The 21624-nt window shown below is 35.6% G+C and overlaps 1 protein-coding gene across 1 annotated transcript in view; it reads right to left on the reverse strand.

The window, feature by feature from the left end:
• LOC142341221 (uncharacterized) overlaps positions 1-21624 on the reverse strand; it is a 206019-nt gene that overhangs the window by 73910 nt on the left and 110485 nt on the right. Inside the window, exons 14-17 of the mRNA XM_075392143.1 lie at positions 16694-16745; positions 16005-16624; positions 15783-15918; positions 15570-15662 (exon numbers count right to left, since the gene is read on the reverse strand). Of these exons, the coding sequence (XP_075248258.1) occupies positions 15570-15662; positions 15783-15918; positions 16005-16624; positions 16694-16745 (901 nt within the window). The remainder of the gene's footprint in view (positions 1-15569; positions 15663-15782; positions 15919-16004; positions 16625-16693; positions 16746-21624) is intronic.

Raw genomic sequence — 21624 nt, forward strand, 5'->3', positions numbered from 1 at the left:
GGTAGATGCTCCAGATTTAGAATATTGGAGTACTTAACTCTAGGACTCAGTTAATGCGCACTCCAATCATCTTCAAAAGTCATGGTAACTTAAAAAACTACAAGTTAGTACAGACAATTTTTTCGAGTCACTTAATTAAAAAACCTGTCGCACAGTTGACACAAATGCTGGGGCAAATGGGGGCGAAAATAACGTCACGCACACAAATTAAACTGCACAGCATTAGAAGCCAGTGATAAAGAAGAAGTCAAACGGTCGCAAGAATCATCGATGGAGACGAAAAACAATAAACTCAAACCCTTACTAACAGCACACAAAATAACATTACAGAACAAAACATCTACTGAAGATTCCATTTAGTAACAACTGAGCAAAAAATTAATCAATAAGCCAAAAAGAAATCAACAGAAATTTTCCTAATTGAAAGCAGTCAAAACAATAGCAGTGAAATCTAGAAATCAATAGCAGTGAAATCAAAACAATAATTAGATTCATTTAAGCTTCATTAGCAACTGATGAGAAGTGTCATTAAAGAGACTAAGCAATGAGTCAACAAAAAACAAATACAGCGAGAACTACTATCAATAAACTAAACAACTTACTAACAGTACGCAAAACAAATTTAGAACCCAAAAACATCTAATGATTCCATTAAGGCACGCTTAGAAATTCTTTGAAAATTTTCAAATAGTGTCTTAGTCAATAAAGACATGAGTTATACATGAACTCTAGAAGGACAGGTGAGGTCATTATTTCAGGGGCTGTCGCCTAGTTAAAATTTTTCTTCACGGGCGCAAAAACATCACACAAAGTTCGGGTTTGAACCCCGACCTCATGAGTCCGATTCTATCACCTCGACGGGGCATTACCCACTTGGCTATCAGGGCCTTGTCATCGTCTTTCTAATAATCGATTTTGTTTGAACAACAAACTTTACTTCGGAATAAGAGCAATTGAAATCACTCGAGAACTCCAGAAGAAAAGCGCATAAAAGGTCAAGCGAAGAATTTGCATAAAAAAGACCAACACCTTTACAATAATTGCTACGAACTTCGTTCGAGAGCAATTAAAAACTTTATCCGCCAAAATGTGTCATTATAAAGGGCTAATTGGACATTTTCATTTAGACGAATTAATACAACTGCAGCAAAAGCAATATCAAAAAATAAAATTAAAAAAATGAGAAAAAGTTGTAAAAACAATCAGATATGAACTGATAATACTTCATTTCCACTATTATGCTTTATAAGAAAACGAAGACAGTCATTAAAACGAATACGTGACGGCAAAAAAATGCCCGCAAATTTGTGAATAGCTACCGTTGAACCCACTGACCAATGTTGGGAGTGAAACTTAGGGAGAAAAAGGAGAAATTAAATTAACTAGCCTACGTGTCCAAGAAAGATCTAATTTAGTTCGTAGTTTTAATAGATTTGATACACATGGCGAATTCAGCCTATACAAAGGAGGACAATAAACTTAATGCCACTAACCGTTAGCAGTGTGTTCGAGGGAACTCTGATAATTTAATGCACTAAGTCAAGTCTTTAAACATTAGGTCTTAATGCCCGGCTTCATTGGTTATCTCAATTCTTTTGGTTTTGCTTGTTAACCCTGAACGTATTGGACTAAAACAGTTAAGAACTTTACTTTAAGTTTAATTCTGTTGTAACAGGGAGTGAGGTAAGACAGAATCTCAAACATACCCGGCACATTGCCGGAAAATAGCCGCCGTTGATTCCCATAACTCTATTGGGAATGAAAGAAAAGAAAATATCAACAAAAATTGATTTTTGTATAACATTTTTAAGTGCGATTTATTTTGATAATATTTTTTAATTGAACATACTCCTGTCTCTCAGTGCAAAGTTACAGGGGATAGTATCAATACCAATAAGCATTATACATAGTAACTAAAACTTATGAGAACAAAGTTCAAGTACCGGGCATCTAAAAATGTGCTTTATGGGTTTATTCCGTTTCTATTTCTGACTTCAATTTTTTATTCTGACTCTGTTCATTTTGAATTGCTTTGCTGACGAGCAGATCTACCTTGAATTACTCTACCTGACGAGCAGATCAATTGAACAATGCCAGCCAGAACAAAAACAAGCTCATCTAAAAAAATTGAAACTATAAGAATCAAAACTAAACAAAAATATACTCATTGCTATAACTCTTGAAGCTTTTAAACCTAAGGCAAAATTTTTTCCCTCTAAAAATAACAATTTCAAAAATATGTTTAAAACCAATTTTTGTTTCCGAAATCAGCCCAGTATTATATCTTCAAGACCTGAAAATATTCATTGGCCCTTGAAGATCGATTAACTCGAAAATGGACAAATTAGAAAAAAAGAAATCAATTGCAAATTATAAAGAAATGTTGCTGAAAATCGTGATATAATTATCTTCAAAATCATTTTTGTGTCTCTAGAGGCTATCCAGTAACCCAATTCCAAGCTTTAAAAAACTCACTGGCTCATAGATCGATAGGCAATAATTTTTGAAAAAAACTTGAAATAAATGCAAATTTCATCCGAAAACTTCTAAAAGTCGAAAAATAAATTGTCAAAAACAAATCCACTGAAAATAAAAACCATGCATAAATTTTTTTATCAGAACGTGGAATACGTTTTCTTGCACTTGATAATTGACGAATATCAAAACCTGACAAAAATTTAGGAAGCCTTAAAAAATTGCAGATTTTATCACAAAAAATACTAGAAACTATGCAGTGTTATAATGCATTGTTACTACAAAACTATGCAGTGCCCTATTATCAAACCATAAAGGAGATTACCTGGTCCCTGAAGCTGGAAAAACTGAATAGATGACGAAAATTTTCAAAAACTTGAAATGCAAATTTTATCAAAAAAAAATTGCTAAAATTTGTGATATTCGAAAGTTGAAACCTATTCCATGACAACTAAAAATTTTTCAGAAATTATTATCCAACCCCTGATGAGGTTTTCTGGCCCCTGGGACTCAGACAACTTGAATGATGACAATAATTGTCAAAAAAAGCGAAAAAAATTGCAAGTTTTGTCAAAAAAGGCTAAATTTTATGATGGCAAATACATGAAAACAATTCCATTACCGCTAGAAACTATGCAGTAATCTATCATCAAAACCTTTATCAAAACCTAGAGGAGTTTTCTTGGCACCTAGGGCTAAAAAACTCAAAAAATTGCAAAAATTTTCAAAAAACCTGAAAAAAATTGCAAAAATTAGTATCATTTTTCGTGTTTGTGTTTGTAGTACCAAATCATATAGCCATTAAAATGGTTATAACAAGCAATTTTGTCTCGCAAAAAGCCTTCAGCAACCCTTAAAAACTTCAACCTAAGACTAATCAAAACGAAAAATTACAAAAAACATGAAAAATTGCACCATTTTGAGCCCAAAAACTCCTAAACATAGCCGGCAGATTGCCAGAATAGCTGCGAACGAATAGACCTGCGTGCCATATAATAGAGATAGAAAGAGATAAAGATCTAAATTGAAAAAAAAATCGACGCCGCTCAAAAACTAGGCTAAAAAACATTCAGCGATAAATAAATAAAGCTAGTTAAAATTCATTCCACAGAAGTCTCTTATTAGGGACCTTTACTGCACATATGAGTTCATTGACCTTAAACAAATTCAAATTAAACTTAAGTTTTCAAGTGCAAAAGTCATTTTATTGAGTGAGGTAAGTCACGTATGATCAAAATCTAATCACGCAAATAACCTAAAATTTTTTGCTAAAGCGAGTGAGAAATGACGTTACGCGCGCAAATGCCGTTAGTGAGAGGAAGAAGTCATTCAGAAAATTTGAATTTTTCAGCTTTGCTGTGTGAACAAATGTAAAACGAAAAAAGAGCGTCAGACGACGAAACAAAAAAACCAAGAGCACCGTAATATAGCTTCGCTCAGCTTACAGCTTGGCAGCTACAAAAACGACCTTTTAACCCTAAATTAAGGCCATCCCAGCAGCTGCACCACTATAAGCACTTGAAGGACTACTAAAGCCCAATTTAGGCCTCCAGTCAAACTTATTGCCCGCTGGGATTTACCTGTTTATCTCGTTTTGAAAGATCAAAGTCATTGAAAAATGTGTGAAAACATCTTAGAAAAAAAACACAGCGCACCAATACAATTCAAATTCTTTGAATTGTAAAAAAAAATTGCGCTATAATAGCCCGCTGAGAAGATGAGGGCGGCTATTAATTAAATAAAAACGGGCCAACTAACAAATTTATTTTTATAATTAAAGTATCAAGGTCGTAAATACAATAGCGGCCAGCTGAAAATAAATAGATTCATCTGAGCCTGGTTAGAAACCGATCAGAACTGTCATTAAGGAGACGGAGCGATGAAGCAACAAAAACAAAAATATCTCGAATGCACAAACGACTGACAAGCGGTTGGCTTCCTCAATAGCTAGCTACGGTTTGAAGATACGCGGGGTCAGAATAGGGGCTAGAAATGGAGCGCGGTGGCTTCGAGTGGCGAGGGAGTCAATTCTAAGAGCCGACCTTCACATCATGAATTCATGTCTCCAACAGTTCCGGTGTATCGCATACTTAAAATTTAGTCAGCGTAAAGGCTCTTGAGTCCTTAATGAACTTCGGGCATTACACGTTTATCTCGTTTTTAGGAACGAAAAAACAAACAGCTCAGATGAGAAATCGGCCAAGTAGAAAAACGAAAAAAGACTACAGGAACAATATAATTGCGATTGGTGGAGAGCGATTAATTCAAAAACTGTCAATAAAGCAGTAATCAACAGTACACAAAAACCACATTAAAAGCACATTACAAAGCCAATATGGCCTGCCATTAATGAAACCTACAATTAGGACATTAAACAGCAACATAATAAGAGGGAATATACAAAAATCAGGGACACTTTTTTCTACAAAATAACATAGCCCGCAGATTGCCGGAAAACAGCCGCGATAGACGCTTGTGGCCCTCCATGGAATTGAGACAAATAAAGAAATTAGAAAGACAGATCGACCACCAGTCCTTTAATAGACCACTTAACTTTTCGGGTTAGATTCGGACTGTCAATTTGATGACACATACGGTCTATAAGGAAAAAACCCTAAAAGAGCTTTTTCAAAATTGATATTCGAAATCAAAAACTCAAGACTAATACTCGCGAAGTAGGGCGTATAAGTTTGGCACTATTTAGATGCACATTAGTAATCTTTAACTAGTTCAGAAGTCATTTTTTGAGTGAGGTAAGTCACAAAATTGACGTAAAAGCAGAACAAATGACGTCACGCACACAAATTTTAACTGCAAAGCAGTAGGAGTCACTGATGTCTTTGAAAAGGTCAGTTCCAAGAAGTCAGGTGGTGAGAATCATCGATGGAGACGACGAATTAAACAAAGACCACGAGGTCCCCTAAAAAAACCGATATCACTTCGCGACTATCAAAAAAGTCAAACAAACCATCAGCATTAAACTCAAACGATTCAGTAAATCCCCTTTTGCTGTATTAGCAACATGTTAGAGCTGTCATTAATCAGAATAAGCCAAGACAACAACAAAAAACAAACAGGCTCTAAACCCAAACTTCACTTATATATTATCAACAGAAAATGTTTCCAAACCATAAAGATTTAGCTGACCGTGAAGCAATTGGTCAATGGTAACGAGACACAATTGGTGCAGAACTGTTACTTTTAAATTGCACTTAACAGAAAAGGCAAAAAGAGAAGTCAAAATACCACACGTAAAAAAATACCCCTCAATCCACTGTAAAACAGTAATAAAACAATCACGCGTAAAAGATACTCGCTTTTCGCTCCCTTTAAAACTCTAGCGTTACTGGAATCACCACTCTCATTTGACTTTTCATTGAAATCGAAGAGTTCTCAAGGGTTATAACATAGTCGGCAGATTGCCGGAAAAGCTGCAAAATAGAGCGCTCTAGAAGATCAACTTATAGAAAAGTTATCAACGTCACGTATAAATCTTTTAAAAACTTTCTGTCATCAAATAATATGGCTCGCTCATTTTTTATTCCTTAGAAAACGTCCCATTCGGGACCCTGAAAACCCCAATTTAATTCTTTGACCATCAACTAATTCAATTTAAACTTTATTGTCGTGAGTGAGTTAAGTCATGTATGATCGCAACCTAATCACGCAAATGACCTACACTCTTTTGCGAAACATAGTGAGAGCCGACGTCATGCACGCAAAAGCCGTTAGTGAGAGGAAGGACTACATCAGAAAACTTTCAGCTTTGCCATCAATTATTGAAAAGATTTTTCGCTTCGGCTAAGTTAACTGAAAAAATTGTTTAAAAAATACCCCTGTCGTAACAAGAAACATATATGCATTGGCATCAATGAAGCCGGCAAACATAAAAGCGATTACGAAAAAAAATTGATAAAATTTTAACAAGAACACTGTTGAATACTGAAAAAACCTCCAGGTTGATAATACCGTTAAGCTAATGAAAACAGATCGGGCTACTAATTGCGACAAAAACTCAGAGCTCTCGAATGAAATCAAAGACCCAAAAGACACATTGTGAAAGCATAAGGCAGAAAACATTCTGAGTTTTTACTGAAAAAAGCAAACCAAAATTAGGTCAAGAAAGAAGTTTGTTGCAGCCTATTTTTTAATTACTAAAGAAAAACATGTATAGTAATCATAGAAAACAATTTCAATTTATCAACAGAAAAATAATTAGATTCATTTAAGCTGCATTAGCAATCAATGGGAAGCGTTTTACAGCTGAGGGGGACAACGCTGGGAGGGCGGCTTTTTGGATGCATGGGACCCTTACGGCCTGAACAATGTGCAGGTGTGGGGATTGCGTGGAGGGGGAGTGAGAGGGGGGTTGTGGGGGGTCAAAATCTAACACCACTAATCACTGCATAATTATAAGTCTCCAAAAGAGTTTCTGTGAATCACATACTTGGAGACTGCCAACTTCGTTTGAGAGCAACTACATACTTGGAGGCTGCCAACTTCGTTTGAGAGCAATTAAATCGGCAATTAAGGCAAAAATTAGCTGCAGAAGGGCACCATTTACATTGATTACAGCAGTTATCCATATTATGAAGAAATTAACGAATAAAAAATAACTAATCAGTTAAAAACAAGGTAATTTTGAGGTTAAACATTAAGTGAGGTTAATCAGAAAACAATCATGAAAACCGTGAATGTAAAACCAAAACTTGATCAAAAGGTAAAGCGAATTAAAAAAAAGGAGAGCGCCTAAATAATAGCCGCTGAGAGACTGATGGCGGCTTTCAAATTAACAGACTGAGTGGGCCGAGATTTTAAGAATCAGAGCCACCCTTCATACTATGAAAATGTCACCACAAAACAGTATCGCAGATTAAGATATCAGTAAGCGGGTTCAGAAGTCAAATTTTTAGTGATATAAGTCACTCAATTGACGTAAAAGCAGAACAAATGACGTCACGCACACAAATTTTAACTGCATGGCAGAAGTCATTGAAAAAGTGAATTCCATGGAGTCAGGTTGTAAGAATCATCAATGGAGACGAATAAAAAAACCACGATGTCCCAATAACAACAGCTATCTCTTCGCGACTGTTGAAAAAGTTATACAAATCAGCAGCAATAAACTCAAACGATTCATAACATCTCCTTTTGCTGTATCAGCAACATACTAGAGCTATCATTGATGAGAAGAAGCCAAGACAAGAAAAACAATAAACAGGCACTAAACCCAAAACTTCACTTATATATTATGAACACAAAGTAATAGTAAATAATAAAAAACCATTAGAAGACCGCTGAAGGAATTGGGCAATGGTAACGAGACACAATTGAAGCAAAAGTGTTACTTTTAAATTGCACTTAACAGAAAAAGCGGAATTAGTAGTCAAAATACCACACGTGAAAAAATACCCCTCAATCAGCTTTGAAAACAGTATTAAAAAAATTACGCTTAAAACATACTAGCTTTTCGCAGAACAAAGAAACAGATAAAAAAAGTTATCAATGTCACATAAAAATCATTTAAAAACTTTTGGTCATCAAACCATATGGCTTGCTTAATCTCACTCCGCAGAAAACGTCCTATTAGGGGACCTAAAAACCCAAATTAGTTTCTTTGACCATCAACTAACTGAATTTAAACTTTCTCATCTCTTGAGTGAGGTAAGTCATGTATGGTCGCAATATAATCACGCAAATGACCTAAATTCTCTTGCTAAATATAGTGAGAGCGGACGTCATGCACGCAAAAGCTGTTAGTAGGAGGAAGAACATCAGAAATTTTTCAGCTTTGCAAACAATTATTGAAACGATTATTCTTCGATAACTTAAAATAATACAGCTGTCGTAAGAAACATATATGCATTGGCATCAATAAGGCTGGCAAACAAAAAAGCGATTTCGAAAAAGAATTGATAAAATTTTGACAACAAAACACTGTTGAATTTTGAAATAGGAAAACTGTTGTACTATTAGAAACACTTCTGCTGAAGTCAGAAAACCTTTAGCCAAAACCTTTAGGTTGATAATACTGAAAAGCTAATGAAAATTGACCGGGCTTCTAATTGCGACAAACAAGCGGTCTCAAAAATCAGAGCTCTCGAATGAACTCTAAGACCCAAAAGACTCAAGAAAAAAGTTCGTTGCCACCTAATTTTTAATTACTAAAGAAAGAGGTTCAAAAAACATTACTAAAATTAAACTAAACTACATCACAATTGCAATTTATCACGGGAAAAATAGGATAAAACCAACTGAATTTATTAAATTTACTGTTTAAAAATAGGACAATTCACTGAAACCTAAAAATACAAACTAAAATTTAGGCCTTAAAAAACCAAACAAATAACCAATCATATGAAAAAAAGAGAACGCCAAAGAATGAGCCCTTGAGAGGCTGATAGCGGTTATTAGTTTTCAAATGTGCTAAATCTAAACCACTCATATTTTTTGAAAACTCTGCGAGTTTAGATATTAATTAGATTCATTTAAGCCGCATTAGCAATCAATGGGAAGCGTTTTACAGCTAGGGGGACAATGGTGGGAGGGCGGCTTTTTTGGCTGCATGGGGCCCTTACGGCCTGAACGATGTGCAGGTGTGGGAATTGCGTGGAGGGGGAGTGAGGGGGGTTGTGGGGGGTCAATATCTAAAAACCACTAATCACACCATAATAATTGCTACCAACTTCGTTTGAGAGCAATTCAATAGGCAATTAAGGCAAAAATTAGCTGAAGAAGGGCGCCATTTACATGAATTCTAGTGATTACAAAAATTCTCAATATTATGAAGAATTTAACGATTAAAAAAATTAACTAAACAGTTGAGAAAAAAAGGTAATTTTGAACTTGAAAATCATTATTTTTGTATGAAAAATCTTTTGAACTACAGAGGGTTACATAGTAATGCAGCGTCGATCAAAAACATTTTGACAAAAAAACTGAACTAGAAGCAAATAAAATGAACACAAATGGACAAAAAACATGCCAAAAGGGGTTAACCCATTTCAACAATTATCTCCTACTAAACACTTATCAAAATCAAAAAGTCATTCACTCAACACAGAGAATGAGCAAAGAACTTCTTTCGCTCAGAGGAATGTTCACAAGGCAATTGTACTCACTTTCACTTTAAATCAAAAAGTACTCACAATAAACGGTTCTTCCTGTAAAATTCATAGCAGTTAACTACCGAAAACTATCCCGAAGCGTCGTCTAATATAATCACAAAGCTAAACTTACCTAAAGGAGAAGCAGAAAAAGGGGGTAGGGTTATGACGCATGAGGGCATGTGGGTGGGGGTAGGTTTGAAGTGCAGTTTGTTAGATTCTGAAAACCTATACTCACTTCAGCTTCTATTATGAAGGGCATTAGGCTTCATACTAATATCAGCTAGCAATCGCGCTAATGAACTTTGATAACCTAATGCACTAAGACTTAATGACCGCGCTACTTTATCGGTTTATCCCGTTTCGTTTGATTTTTATTTCGCTCTTTTGACATTGACCTTATTCACTACATAGCGTAATTCAATGCGTGGAAGAATTTAGACTCCAATCAGTTGAAACAGTAAGTGAGGTAAGTCAAACGTGAACATCGTGAACGTAAAATGAAAAATGTGATCAAAAGGTAAAGCGAATCAAAGCGGTAAAGCCGTTGAGAGGCTGACGGCGACTACTAAAAACAACAGACTGAGGGGTCAAGATTTTAAGATTCAGAGCCACCCTTCATACTATGAAACTGTCACAAAACAGAATCGCGGATTTAGAGATCACTAAGGCTCCAGGAGACCCGCTCAGCTTTTTAATCCCGGTCTTGTTTCTGCTGTACCTGTTTATCCCGTTCTTGCGAACGAATAATTAAAAGAGCCACAAACGAAATCGGCCGAACAAAATTGCGTAAAACGCCGGTAAAATACCAAAAGGACTCAGAGTCCGGTAAAAATAACTCTTAACTAAAAATACAAATTCAAAAATATCAAAGACGTACAAACAAAGCAAAATATGGGTAATTTTTAGTAAGGAATGTGGCTAGGTTTGGGGGTAGGTACCTGGGGGTTACGTAGGTGTAGCGTAGGTGTAGTGCAGGTGTGTTTAGGCAGGTCGTAGATAGGTGCCCAGCAGGGTAGGTAGGGGTGCCGAGGGCGGCTAGGTAGGTTTAGGGGGTTGGGAGTTTCTGGTAGATAGGTGGTGGTGGGGGGGGGGGTAGGCAGGGGTCTGGTAGTTAATTGGTAGGTCTGTGGTAGGTTTGTAGTTTATATAGGTAGTAGCGACTGTGACCTTGGAGTGCAGTGTTCAAAAACAGAGGTCCTTGTTCGAAAAGAGAGAACTCAAGTAGTGAACAAACCTGCTTCACGTAAAAAAAACATAGCCGGCAGATTGCCGAAAAATAGCCGCGATAGACGGCTTGTGGCCTTCCATGAAATGATACTAAAGAAATAAGATAGACAGATCGACCACCAGTTCTTTAATAGACCACTTAACTTTTGGGTTAGATTCGGACTGTCAATTTGATGACACATACGGTCTATAAGGAAAAAAAACCCTAAAAGAGCTTTTTCAAAATTCATATTCGAAATCAAAAACTCAAGACTAATACTCGCGAAGTAGGGCGTATAAGTTTGGCACTATTTAGATGCACATTAGTAATCTTTAACTAGTAAATGTTCATAAAATTAAAGTTCAATAAGTGAGTTCAGAAGTCATTTTTTGAGTGAGGTAAGTCACACAATTGACGTAAAAACAGAACAAATGACGTCACGCACACAAATTTTAACTGCAAAGCAGTAGGAGTCACTGATGTCTTTGAAAAGGTCAGTTCCAAGAAGTCAGGTGGTGAGAATCATCGATGGAGACGACGAATTAAAAAACATAGCAGGACAAGTCCTGAAATACAATTCAAAGAATTGAATGAAAAACTCAGACGTACTCTAGCTAAACGGCAGATCAATTGCACAATTTCAGCCAGAACACAAACAAAATCATCGCATAAAATTGAGAAACTAAAAAAATCAAACCTAAACAAAAATGTACTCACTGCTAAAACTCTTGAAGCTATTAAACCTAAGGCAAAATTTTTCCCTTTAAAAATACCTATTCCAAAAACACGTTAAAAACCAATTTTTGTTTCTGCAATGGGTCCTGTATTATATCAGCAAGACCTGAAAAATATTCATTGGCCCTTGAAGATCGATTAACTCGAAAATGACCAAAAAAATAAAAAACGAAATCAATTGCAAATTATAAGGAAATTTTGCTGCAAGTCGTGATATAAATATCTTTAGAATCATTTCTGTCTCTAGAGGCTATCCAGTAACCCAATTCCAAACTTTAAAAACTCATAGGCTCATAGATCGGTAGACAAAAATTTTTAAAGTTTTAAACTTCAAAAAATAGAAATTCGTTCTATTAAAAGGATGAAAGCCATTCAATTGCCCGCTAGCAACTATTGATTAACACACTATCAAACCCTGGAAGAGGTTACCTGGCTACTTAGGCCAGAAACAATAAATAAAAAACAAAGGTTTTGAAAAATTGCAAATTTTATCAAGAAACTTCAAAAATTTGAAAGGTTAAATTGTTGAAAACAAATGCATTCAAACTAAAAACCATGCAGTAACTTTTTATAAGAACGTGGAATATGTTTTCTCGTACTTGAGAATGGACAAATATCAAAAACCGACAAAAATTTTAGGAAACCTTACAAAAATTGCAGATTTTATCCAAAAAAATGCTGAAATTTGAGACATTAAAATGTTCAAACTATGCAGTGTCCTATTAACAAACTGGTTACCTGGTTCCTGAAGCTGGAAAAACTAAAACTTACGAAAATTTTGAAAAACCTGAAAAAAAGCGAACTTTGTTAAAGAAAATTGCTAAATTTTTTTATTCAAAAACTTGAAAACTATTCCATGGCAACCAAAAACATTTCAGTAACTTATTAGCGAACCCCTGATTAATTTTGCTGGCCCCTGGGGCGCAAACAACTTGAAAATTGAAAATAAAAATCAAAAAATATCAAAAAAATTTTTTGTCAAAAATGCTGAAATTCATGATGACAAAAAGTTGAAAAAGATTCCATTACCACTAGAGACTAAATAGTAATCTATCATCAAACCCCTTATCAAAACCTAGATGAGGTTTCTTGACACCTAGGGCTAAAAAACTCAAAATGACAAAAATTTTCAAAAAACCTGAAAAAAATTGCGAAAATTAGGATCATTTTGCGTGTTTGTGTTTGTAGTACCAAAACATATAGCTCATAAAAAGGTCATAACAAGCAATTTTGTCTCGCAAAAGGCCTTCATCAACTTTTAAAAACTTCAACCTAAGACTAATCAAACAAAAAACTAAAAAAATCACAAAAAACATGAAAAATTGCACCACTTTGAGCGAAAAACTCCTAAAAATGACATTTTAACTTTAAATTAGGGCCGTCCCAGCAGCTGCATCACTAAACGCACTTGAGGGACTACTAAAGCCCACTTTGGGCCTCTAATGAAACTTAATGCCCGCTGGTCTTTACCTGTTTATCCCGTTTTGAAAGATCAACGTCATTGAAAAATGTGTGAACACATCTTAAAAAAAACATAGCAGGACAAGTCTTGAAATACAATTCAAAGATTGAAAAACTCAGACGTACTCTACCTGACCAGCATATCAATTGAACAATTCCAGCCAGAACACAAACAAAATCTCAAAAAATTGAAAAATTAAAAGAATCAAAACTAAACAAAATATACTCATTGCTAAAATTCGAAGCTTTCAAACCTAATTTTTTCCCTTTAAAAATATCTATTTCAAAAATATGTTCAAAATCATTTTTGGTTTCTGAAATCGGTCCAGTATTATATCTGCAAGACCAGAAAAATATTCATTGGCCCTTGAAGATCGATGGTTAACTCAAAAATGACCAAGAAATCAATCGCAAATTATCAGAAAATGTTGCTGAAAATTGTGATATAAATATCTTCAGAATCATTTCTCTGTATCCAGTAACCCAATTCCAAGCTTTAAAAAACTCATTGGCTCATAGATCGATAGGCAAAAATTTTTAGAAAAAATTTCAAACATCAAAAAACAGAAATTCGTTCTAAATGTTGAAAGCCATTCAATTGCACCCTAGCAATTAATAATTATTCAAAAACATACTATCAAACACTGGATGAGGTTACCTGTCTACTGAGACAAGAAAAAAAAAATAGAAAACAAATGTTTTAAAAAACTTGAAAATATTGAAAATTTTATCAAAAAACTTTCAAAAGTCGAAAGGTTAAATTGTTGAAAACAAATCCATTGAACCTAAAAACCTTGCAGTAACTTTTTTATCAGAACGTGGAATAGGTTTTCTCGCACTTGAGAATGGACGAATATCAAAAACTGACAAAAACTTTAGGAAACCTTAAAAAAATTGCAGATTTTATCAAAAAATGCTTAAAATTCGAGACACTAAAATGTTAAAAATCATTCGATTGTTACTAGAAAATATGAAGTGCCCTACTAAAAACCTGAAATGCGAATTTTGTCAAAAAAAAATTCCTTAAATTTGTGATATTCAAAAGTTGAAACCTATTCCATGGCAACTAAATTTTTCAGTAACTTATCATCCAACCGCTAATGAGGTTTTCTGGCCCCTGAGACTCAAACAACTTGAATAATGACAATAAATCGAAAAAATATGAAAAAATTGCAAGCTTTGTCAAAAAATGCTAAAATTCATGATGGCAAAAAGTTGAAAACCATTCCATTACCACTAAAAACTATGCAGTAATCTATCATCAAACCCCTTATCAAACTCTAGAGAAGGTTTCTTGGCACCTAGGGCTAAAAAACTCAAAAAATTACAAAAATTTTTAAAAAACCTGAAAAAAATTGCAAAAATTAGTATCCTTTCGCGAGTTTGTGTTTGTAGTACCAAAAACTTATAGCCCATAAAATGGTCATAACATAGCCGGCAGATTGCCGGAATAGCTGCGAAAGAATAGACCTGCGTGCCATATAATAGAGATAGAAATAGATACAGATCTAAATTGAAAAAAATCGACGCCGCTCAAAAAACTAGGCTAAAAAACATTCAGCGATAAATTAATAAAGCTAGTTCAAATTCATTCCACAGAAGTCTCTTATTAGGGACCTTTACTGCACATATGAGTTCATTGACCTTAAACAAATTCAAATTAAACTTAAGTTTTAAAGTGCAAAAGTCATTTTATTGAGTGAGGTAAGTCACTTGTGATCAAAATCTAATCACGCAAAAAACTTTTGCTAAAGAGAGTGAGAAATGACGTAACGCTCGCAAACACCTTTCGTGAGAGGAAAAAGTCATTCAGAAAATTTGACTTTTTCAGCTTTGCTGTGTGAACAAATGTAAAACGAAAAAAGAGCGTCAGACGACGAAACAAAAAAAAAACCAAGAGCACCGCAATATAGCTACGCTCAGCTTACAGCTTCGCAGCTATAAAAAAGCAATTTTGTGTCGCAAACGACCTTAATCAACTTTTAAAAACTTCAACCTAAGACTAATCGAACAAAGAAACTCAAAAAAATTACAAAAACATGAAAAATTGCACCATTTTGAGCCCAAAAACTCCTAAAAATGACCTTTTAACCTTAAATTAAGGCCATCCCAGCAGCTGCACCACTATTAGCACTTGAAGGACAACTAAAGCCCACTTGGGGCCTCTAATGAAACTTAATGCCCGCAGGGCTTTACTTGTTTATCCCGTTTTGAACGATCAAAGTCATTGAAAAATGTGTGAACACATCTTAAAAAAAAACACAGCGCACCAATACAATTCAAATTCTTTGAATTGTAAAAAACCACGATGTCCCCAATAATAGTCGCTATCGCTTCTCGGCTATTTTAAAAAACGAGCCGGTAGAATACCAATACTTCTCTTCTCTTCGAGTCATAAAAATACCACAGGACCAATATAATTGCTACAAACTTCGTTTGAGAGCAATTACAAACTATGATGAGATCAATAATATCATCGGTATCGCTTCGCGCCTATTAATCAATTGCCTAAAATCTACGACAGATTTGGGAAACAATCAACAAAGAACTCGCAAATGAGGAAGACTATATAACGTGTTCACCTAGCGCTTGTCCGCTCTTGGGATCTAGCACATAGTATCTGGCCTCTTCCACGGCTTCTTTGGGTTTCTCACCGGCATCCTTCTTCTTTTTGCCTGAACAAAAAATAAAGATAACAAGTAAACAAAATCTGATAATGATTTCAACAGCTCTCAAAATAGATGAATCCGTTCTTCAGTTCAAGGCATTTTGATTTATAACAACTTGAATCTAACTTGGATCCTGTTTCTTCTGTGAAAAGTTTTGCAGAATCAATTTGAAGCTATCGGCGGAATCACTGCCCTCGGCATCTGAGAGGTTCTCTTGCACTGTAAGCCAAAATGACTTCTCGTTCAGCTTGTCAGGCACCCACTGTAAAAAAAAATCGGATGGCGTTATACATTTTACTGTTTTTCGCTATCAACAAAATCAAGAGAGAACATCAAAGTCCTGCGTACCTTTTTCCAGAACATCTTAGATGACGTGGGGTTAGGTAACGTGTAAGTTCGTCTTTGAGGAGCGTTGGCGTGACGTTGTCTAACAACAGGAGGCCTCCATGTACCAAATCCTGGCGGTGGTGGTGGACCGCCTCGTCCTCCGGGCATAGGCGGAGGTGGTGGTCCACCTCTTCCTCCAGGCATTGGTGGAGGTGGTGGAACACCTCTGCCACCCGGAGGTGGGGGAGGAGGCGGGGGACCTCCACCCATTCCAGGAGGCGGCGGTGGTGGAGGTGGTCCACCTCTTCCCATACCTGGTGGAGGCGGTGGGGGTGGAGGCCCCGCTCCGGGGAATCCAGGTGGTGGGGGCGGTGGAGGTGGGCCTCCTCCCATACCAGGCGGAGGAGGTGGAGGGGGAGGTCCACCTCCCATGCCAGGCGGAGGAGGCGGCGGCGGCGGTGGACCGCCTCCCATTCCTGGCGGCGGCGGCGGCGGTGGTGGTGGTGGTGGTCCGCCACCCATTCCCGGCGGTGGAGGAGGTGGTGGAGGTCCTCCGCCAAGTCCTGGTGGTGGAGGTGGTGGTGGTCCCCATGGCCCTGGTGGAGGCGGTGGAATGGCTGGTGAAGATTTACTATTTTTTGCTATAACAAGAAATTTAATTGGTTTGAAAGGCAAAGGAATATTTCCCCTACGGAATTTAAAGGACTAACAGTGATTGAGGTACTCTTTCGCTGCAGTGACATCGATACTTTGTTTCTCACACTAGAACATAAATAAGGCAATAATGAATACCTATATATCTGAGAGTCAAATATTACACAAGAAGTACCGAAGTTGCATAAGTAGTAAGATGTGTAAACAGCGAGTAAACCAATGGAACCAAAGCTGCTAGCTGAAACTCTTGCTGTCAATTAAAATACATGGATAAATGCGGCAAAATTTTTTTCTAAACATAGCCGGCCAATTGCCGAAAAATAGCCGCCGTTGACCCGCTTGACGCACATTGGGATTGAAACAGAAAAAAAAACATAGCAGGACAAGTCCTGAAATACAATTCAAAGAATTGAATGAAAAACTCGGACGCACTCTACCTGATCAGCAGATCAATTGAACAATGCCAGCCAGAACACAAAAATCACCAAAGAATTGAGAAACTAAAAGAATCAAAACTAAACAAAAACAAACTCATTGCTAAAACTCTTGAAGCTTTTAAACCTACGGCAAAACTTTTTCCCTTTAAAAACACCTTTTACAAAAATATGTTCAAAACCAATTTTTGTTTCTGAAATCAGTCCAGTATTATATCTGCAATACCTGAAAAATATTCATTGGCCCTTGAAGATCGATAAACTTGAAAATGACCAAAAAATTTAAGATAAAAAAGAAATCAATTGCAAGTTATAAGAAAATGTTGCTGAAAATTGTGATATAAATATCTTCAGAATCATTTCTGTGCCTCTAGAGGCTATTCAGTAACCCAATTCCAAGCATTAAAAAATCAGTGGCTCATAGATCGATAGGCAATAAATTTTAGAAAAAATTTCAAACTTCAAAATATAAATTCCTTCTATTAAAGTGTTGAAAGCCATTCAATTGCCCCCTAGCAACTATTTAATAAAATATTGTCAAACCCTGGATGCGTTTACCTGGCAACTGAGGCAAGAAAAAATAAATAAAATACAAATATTTAAAACAAAAAAACTTAAAAAAAATTGCAAATCCTATCAAACAATTTCTAAAAGTCGAAAGGTTAAATTGTTGAAAACAAATCCAATGAAACTAAAAACCATGCAGTAACTTTTTTATCAAAACGTGGATTTGGTTTTCTTGCACTTGAGAGTCGACGAATATCAAAAACTGACAAAAACTTTAGGAAACATTAAAAAATTGCAGATCTTATCAAAAAAATGCTAAAATTCAAGACATTAAAAAGTTAAAAAGCATTCCATTGTTACCAGAAACTATGCAGTTCCCTATTAACAAACCTCAACGGAGATTGCCTGGTCCCTGAAACTGGAAAAACTGACAAAATGATGAAAATTTTCAAAAACCTGAAAAAAATGCAAATTTGTTAAAAAAAATTGCTAAAATTTGTGATATTCAAAAGTTGAAACTTATTCCATGGCAACTAAAAAATTTTCAGTAACTTATTATCCAACCCCTAATATGGGTTTCTTGCCCCTGGGACTCAAACAACTTGAAGGATGACAATAAATATGTCAAAAAACATGAAAAATTTGCAACTTTTGTCGAAAAATGCTAAAATTCATGATGTCAAAAAGTTGAAAACCTTTCCATTACCACTAGAAACTATGCATCTATCATCCAACCCTTTATCAAACCCTAGATGAGGTTTCGTGACACCTAGGGCTAAAAAACTCAAAAAATGACAAAAATTTTCAAAAAACCTGAAAAAAATTGCAAAAAAATGAGTATCATTTTGTGTGTTTGTGTTTGTAGTACCACGACATATAGCTCACAAAATGGTCATAACAAGCAATTTTGTCTCGCAAAAGGCCTTCATCAGCTTTTAAAAACTTCAACCTTAGACTAATCAAACAAAAATCTCAAAAAAAATCACAAAAAACACGAAAAATTGCACCATTTTGAGACGAAAAACTCCTAAAGATGACCTTTTAACCTTTAATTAAAGCCATCCCAGCAGCTGCACCACTATAGGCACTTGGAGGACTACTAAAGCCCACTTTGGGCCTCTAATGAAACTTAATGCCCGCTGGGCTTTACCTGTTTATCCCGTTTCGAGAGATCAAAGTCATTGAAAAACGTGTGAACACATCTTAAAAAAAAAAAACAGCGCACCAATACAATTCAAATTCTTTGAATTGTAATAAGAGAAAATAACAGAATTTTCCTAAGTGCAAAGTGATCTTATTTGGTGTGTAAATTCTGCATATTCGCTTCAATTCTAGAACTACACTAAATTCAGCTTCTAAACTGAAAGCTATTAAACATAAAACTGATGCCAGCTAGCAATCGCTTTAATGAACTTTGATAACCTAATGCATTATGTCTTAATGACCGGGCTTTACATGTTTATATTTTGTTCTTTTAACTTTGAACGTATTCACTACATTACGTAAATCAATACGCGAAAAAAAATTAATATCCATTCAGTTGAAATAGTGGGTGAAGTAAGTCAGAAGCGTGAAAATCGTGACTTATGTAAAACGAAAAACGTGATCAAAAGGTAAAGCGAATTAAAAAAAAACAGCAGTCATTCAAGGAATTTTCACTGACTAAACAAAAAATTGGACCTAGAACGGACAATCAGTGAATTGGGAAAACCATATTTAAAAAATAGATTTAAAAACGTAAAAAAAAACAGAAAATCAATGTCAAAATGCCGCAAGTGAACAAAAAACCACTGGCGAACAGTGCAAACAAAAAACTAGGCCTAGAATGAACTATTAAGAGATTGGGAAAATCATTTAGAAAAAAATCCGATCTAAAAAATCGAAAAAAAACATTAAAAATCGAAATCAAATTGCCGCATGTGAGCAAAAAAACCACTTTTGAGGAAAGCGAATTTTTGTTCAACCACAGTTTTCTCACTCTACTTTAAATTAGAGCGAAAAAATTTCACGCGGCAAAACCACTTGCTTTTTCGCTCCATTTCCTGTTTCGTCATGACCAAAATCATTACTCCAATTTGACTTCAAAAATCCTGAAAATGTGTAAACAGATCTTAAAAAAAAAGACAGCGCCCCAATACAATTCAAATTTTTTTAATGGTAAGAAAGAGGGAGGCTAAATAATTGCCATTGAGAGGCTGACGGTGGCTATTAAACATAAACTAACGTCAGATGGACTGCTCTCGAACAACAGGCGGGCAATTTAATTAAAAGGGGGCGAAGCTTAGAAATAATGTTTTATGGGTGCTAAAAAACTTCCCCAGAGGGTGTTTGAAACACCGAATTACCAGGATCTCAAAGGGGTGTCCAAATCGGCAGAATTGAAAGGTGGTACAAATAGGCCAAATGCTGAGAAGAGATAACACATAACGTTATGTCTTCTCAGCAATTTGGAATAATTGTACACTAAAACAGTAGCAGAGCTCTAAAAGAAGTGCTCAGAGAGCTTTATTGCCCTCCCGGCTTTACCTATTTATCCTGCTATTAGGGACGAAAAGTAAAAGCGTCAGACAAAAAATCGATCAAGCGGAAAATTGCGTCACAAAAAGACCACACAACAAATATCACTGCTAAACTTTTTTGAGAGCAATCAATAAAGAATTCCTGGTATTTAATATGTTACAGAAAGTTCTCCGAAGTAATTAAATTTAATAAAGGATACATCATGCAAAAGGAAAAATCAAACGCGTTCGCGCCAAATCATAGAAATTAGCTTCAATTTCTCAATTGCCCTTTCTTGAAAAACTAGCTCAATTCCTTCTTATGACTCATTAACTTAGCATTGCTATAAAAACTAGAGATTGTCGTCGATAGTTTTCGACAAGCACATTACTCATTATCTCGACTTTCACAAATACTGAAAGCATATTTTTTGCGTGGGTTTATTTACAAAATATATTGAGCTGCTTTGCTGCTTGTACTCTTCCCGATACCTTCTGAGGCAAGTGCTCAGATTGTCTACGTTCAGCTTTTAGAAAACTTATACTACAAATGGAAAAAACTATATTATTTGTTATACCAACGATCCAGAGAAATTTGAAGTTTCTAAGAACATGAAAATAACCTTTTCTTTCTAATCGTTTCAAAACATTTTCTTTTGCAATACGTCAAACAAAACAACGTCGGACGAACTGCTTGAAAAGAAGGTTGAGTTTTAGAGCCGTCTCAACAAGACCAAAGAAGTCACTTTTTGAGTTCATAATAGTTTTTTTAATGATTGCTGTATTTCGTAATCGGATTTAGAAGAAATTGCAAAATTACGAAGGGAACTTTTGACACACATGAACAAAAAACTCTCACTAATCAGATTGCAAAATGACAACCAAAGTCAATTCGTAAAAATTGCATGTAAAATGAACAAAATGTAGATTTGAAGTGAGCGTGACGTCACATGGCCGTGCCAAAATATTGACGACGGAAATAAAACATACCTGGAAGAACTCCGGAAGCGACGGAACTTCCCGAACAAAACAGTTATTGAAACCGAACAAGTTATTCATTGTCTTGAAACACTAGTTCATGGTCTCACCAAAGTATACTACAATATCTGATACATTTTAACCACTGTCTTAACAAAAAAAACGAAGGAAAACATAACCGACTAAACGTCGGAAGAATTGCTCTTGAACGACTAGTGGGAGCTCTAATCAATTGCAGCCTGCTTCAGTCGGGGGGGGGGAGCCTAAATGGGACTAAGAAGTTCTATAGTGGGCTTCAAATAACCACATTAGAGATTAACATATACAACTATAAAGATTTAAAGTAAAAATGACACCAGTTTCGGCGCACTTTTCAGTTGACTTTTAGTATTAAATTGCCGCCAAATGAGTTCAGCTGCTTGAAATTGCGATTGAGATAGAATTTTAGATCACGCGAAATGCATAAAGTCAAGGGCGTAAAAGTCACTCGAAAAGTCAAAATTGTCAAGCGAAAAAAGACACACACGTTTACAATAATTGCTATGAAATACGTTCAAGAGCAATTAAAAA

Source organism: Convolutriloba macropyga, chromosome 1 (genome assembly GCF_964194025.1).
Source record: "Convolutriloba macropyga chromosome 1, txConMacr16.3, whole genome shotgun sequence".
In the NCBI taxonomy this organism is placed as follows: Eukaryota; Metazoa; Xenacoelomorpha; order Acoela; family Convolutidae; genus Convolutriloba; species Convolutriloba macropyga.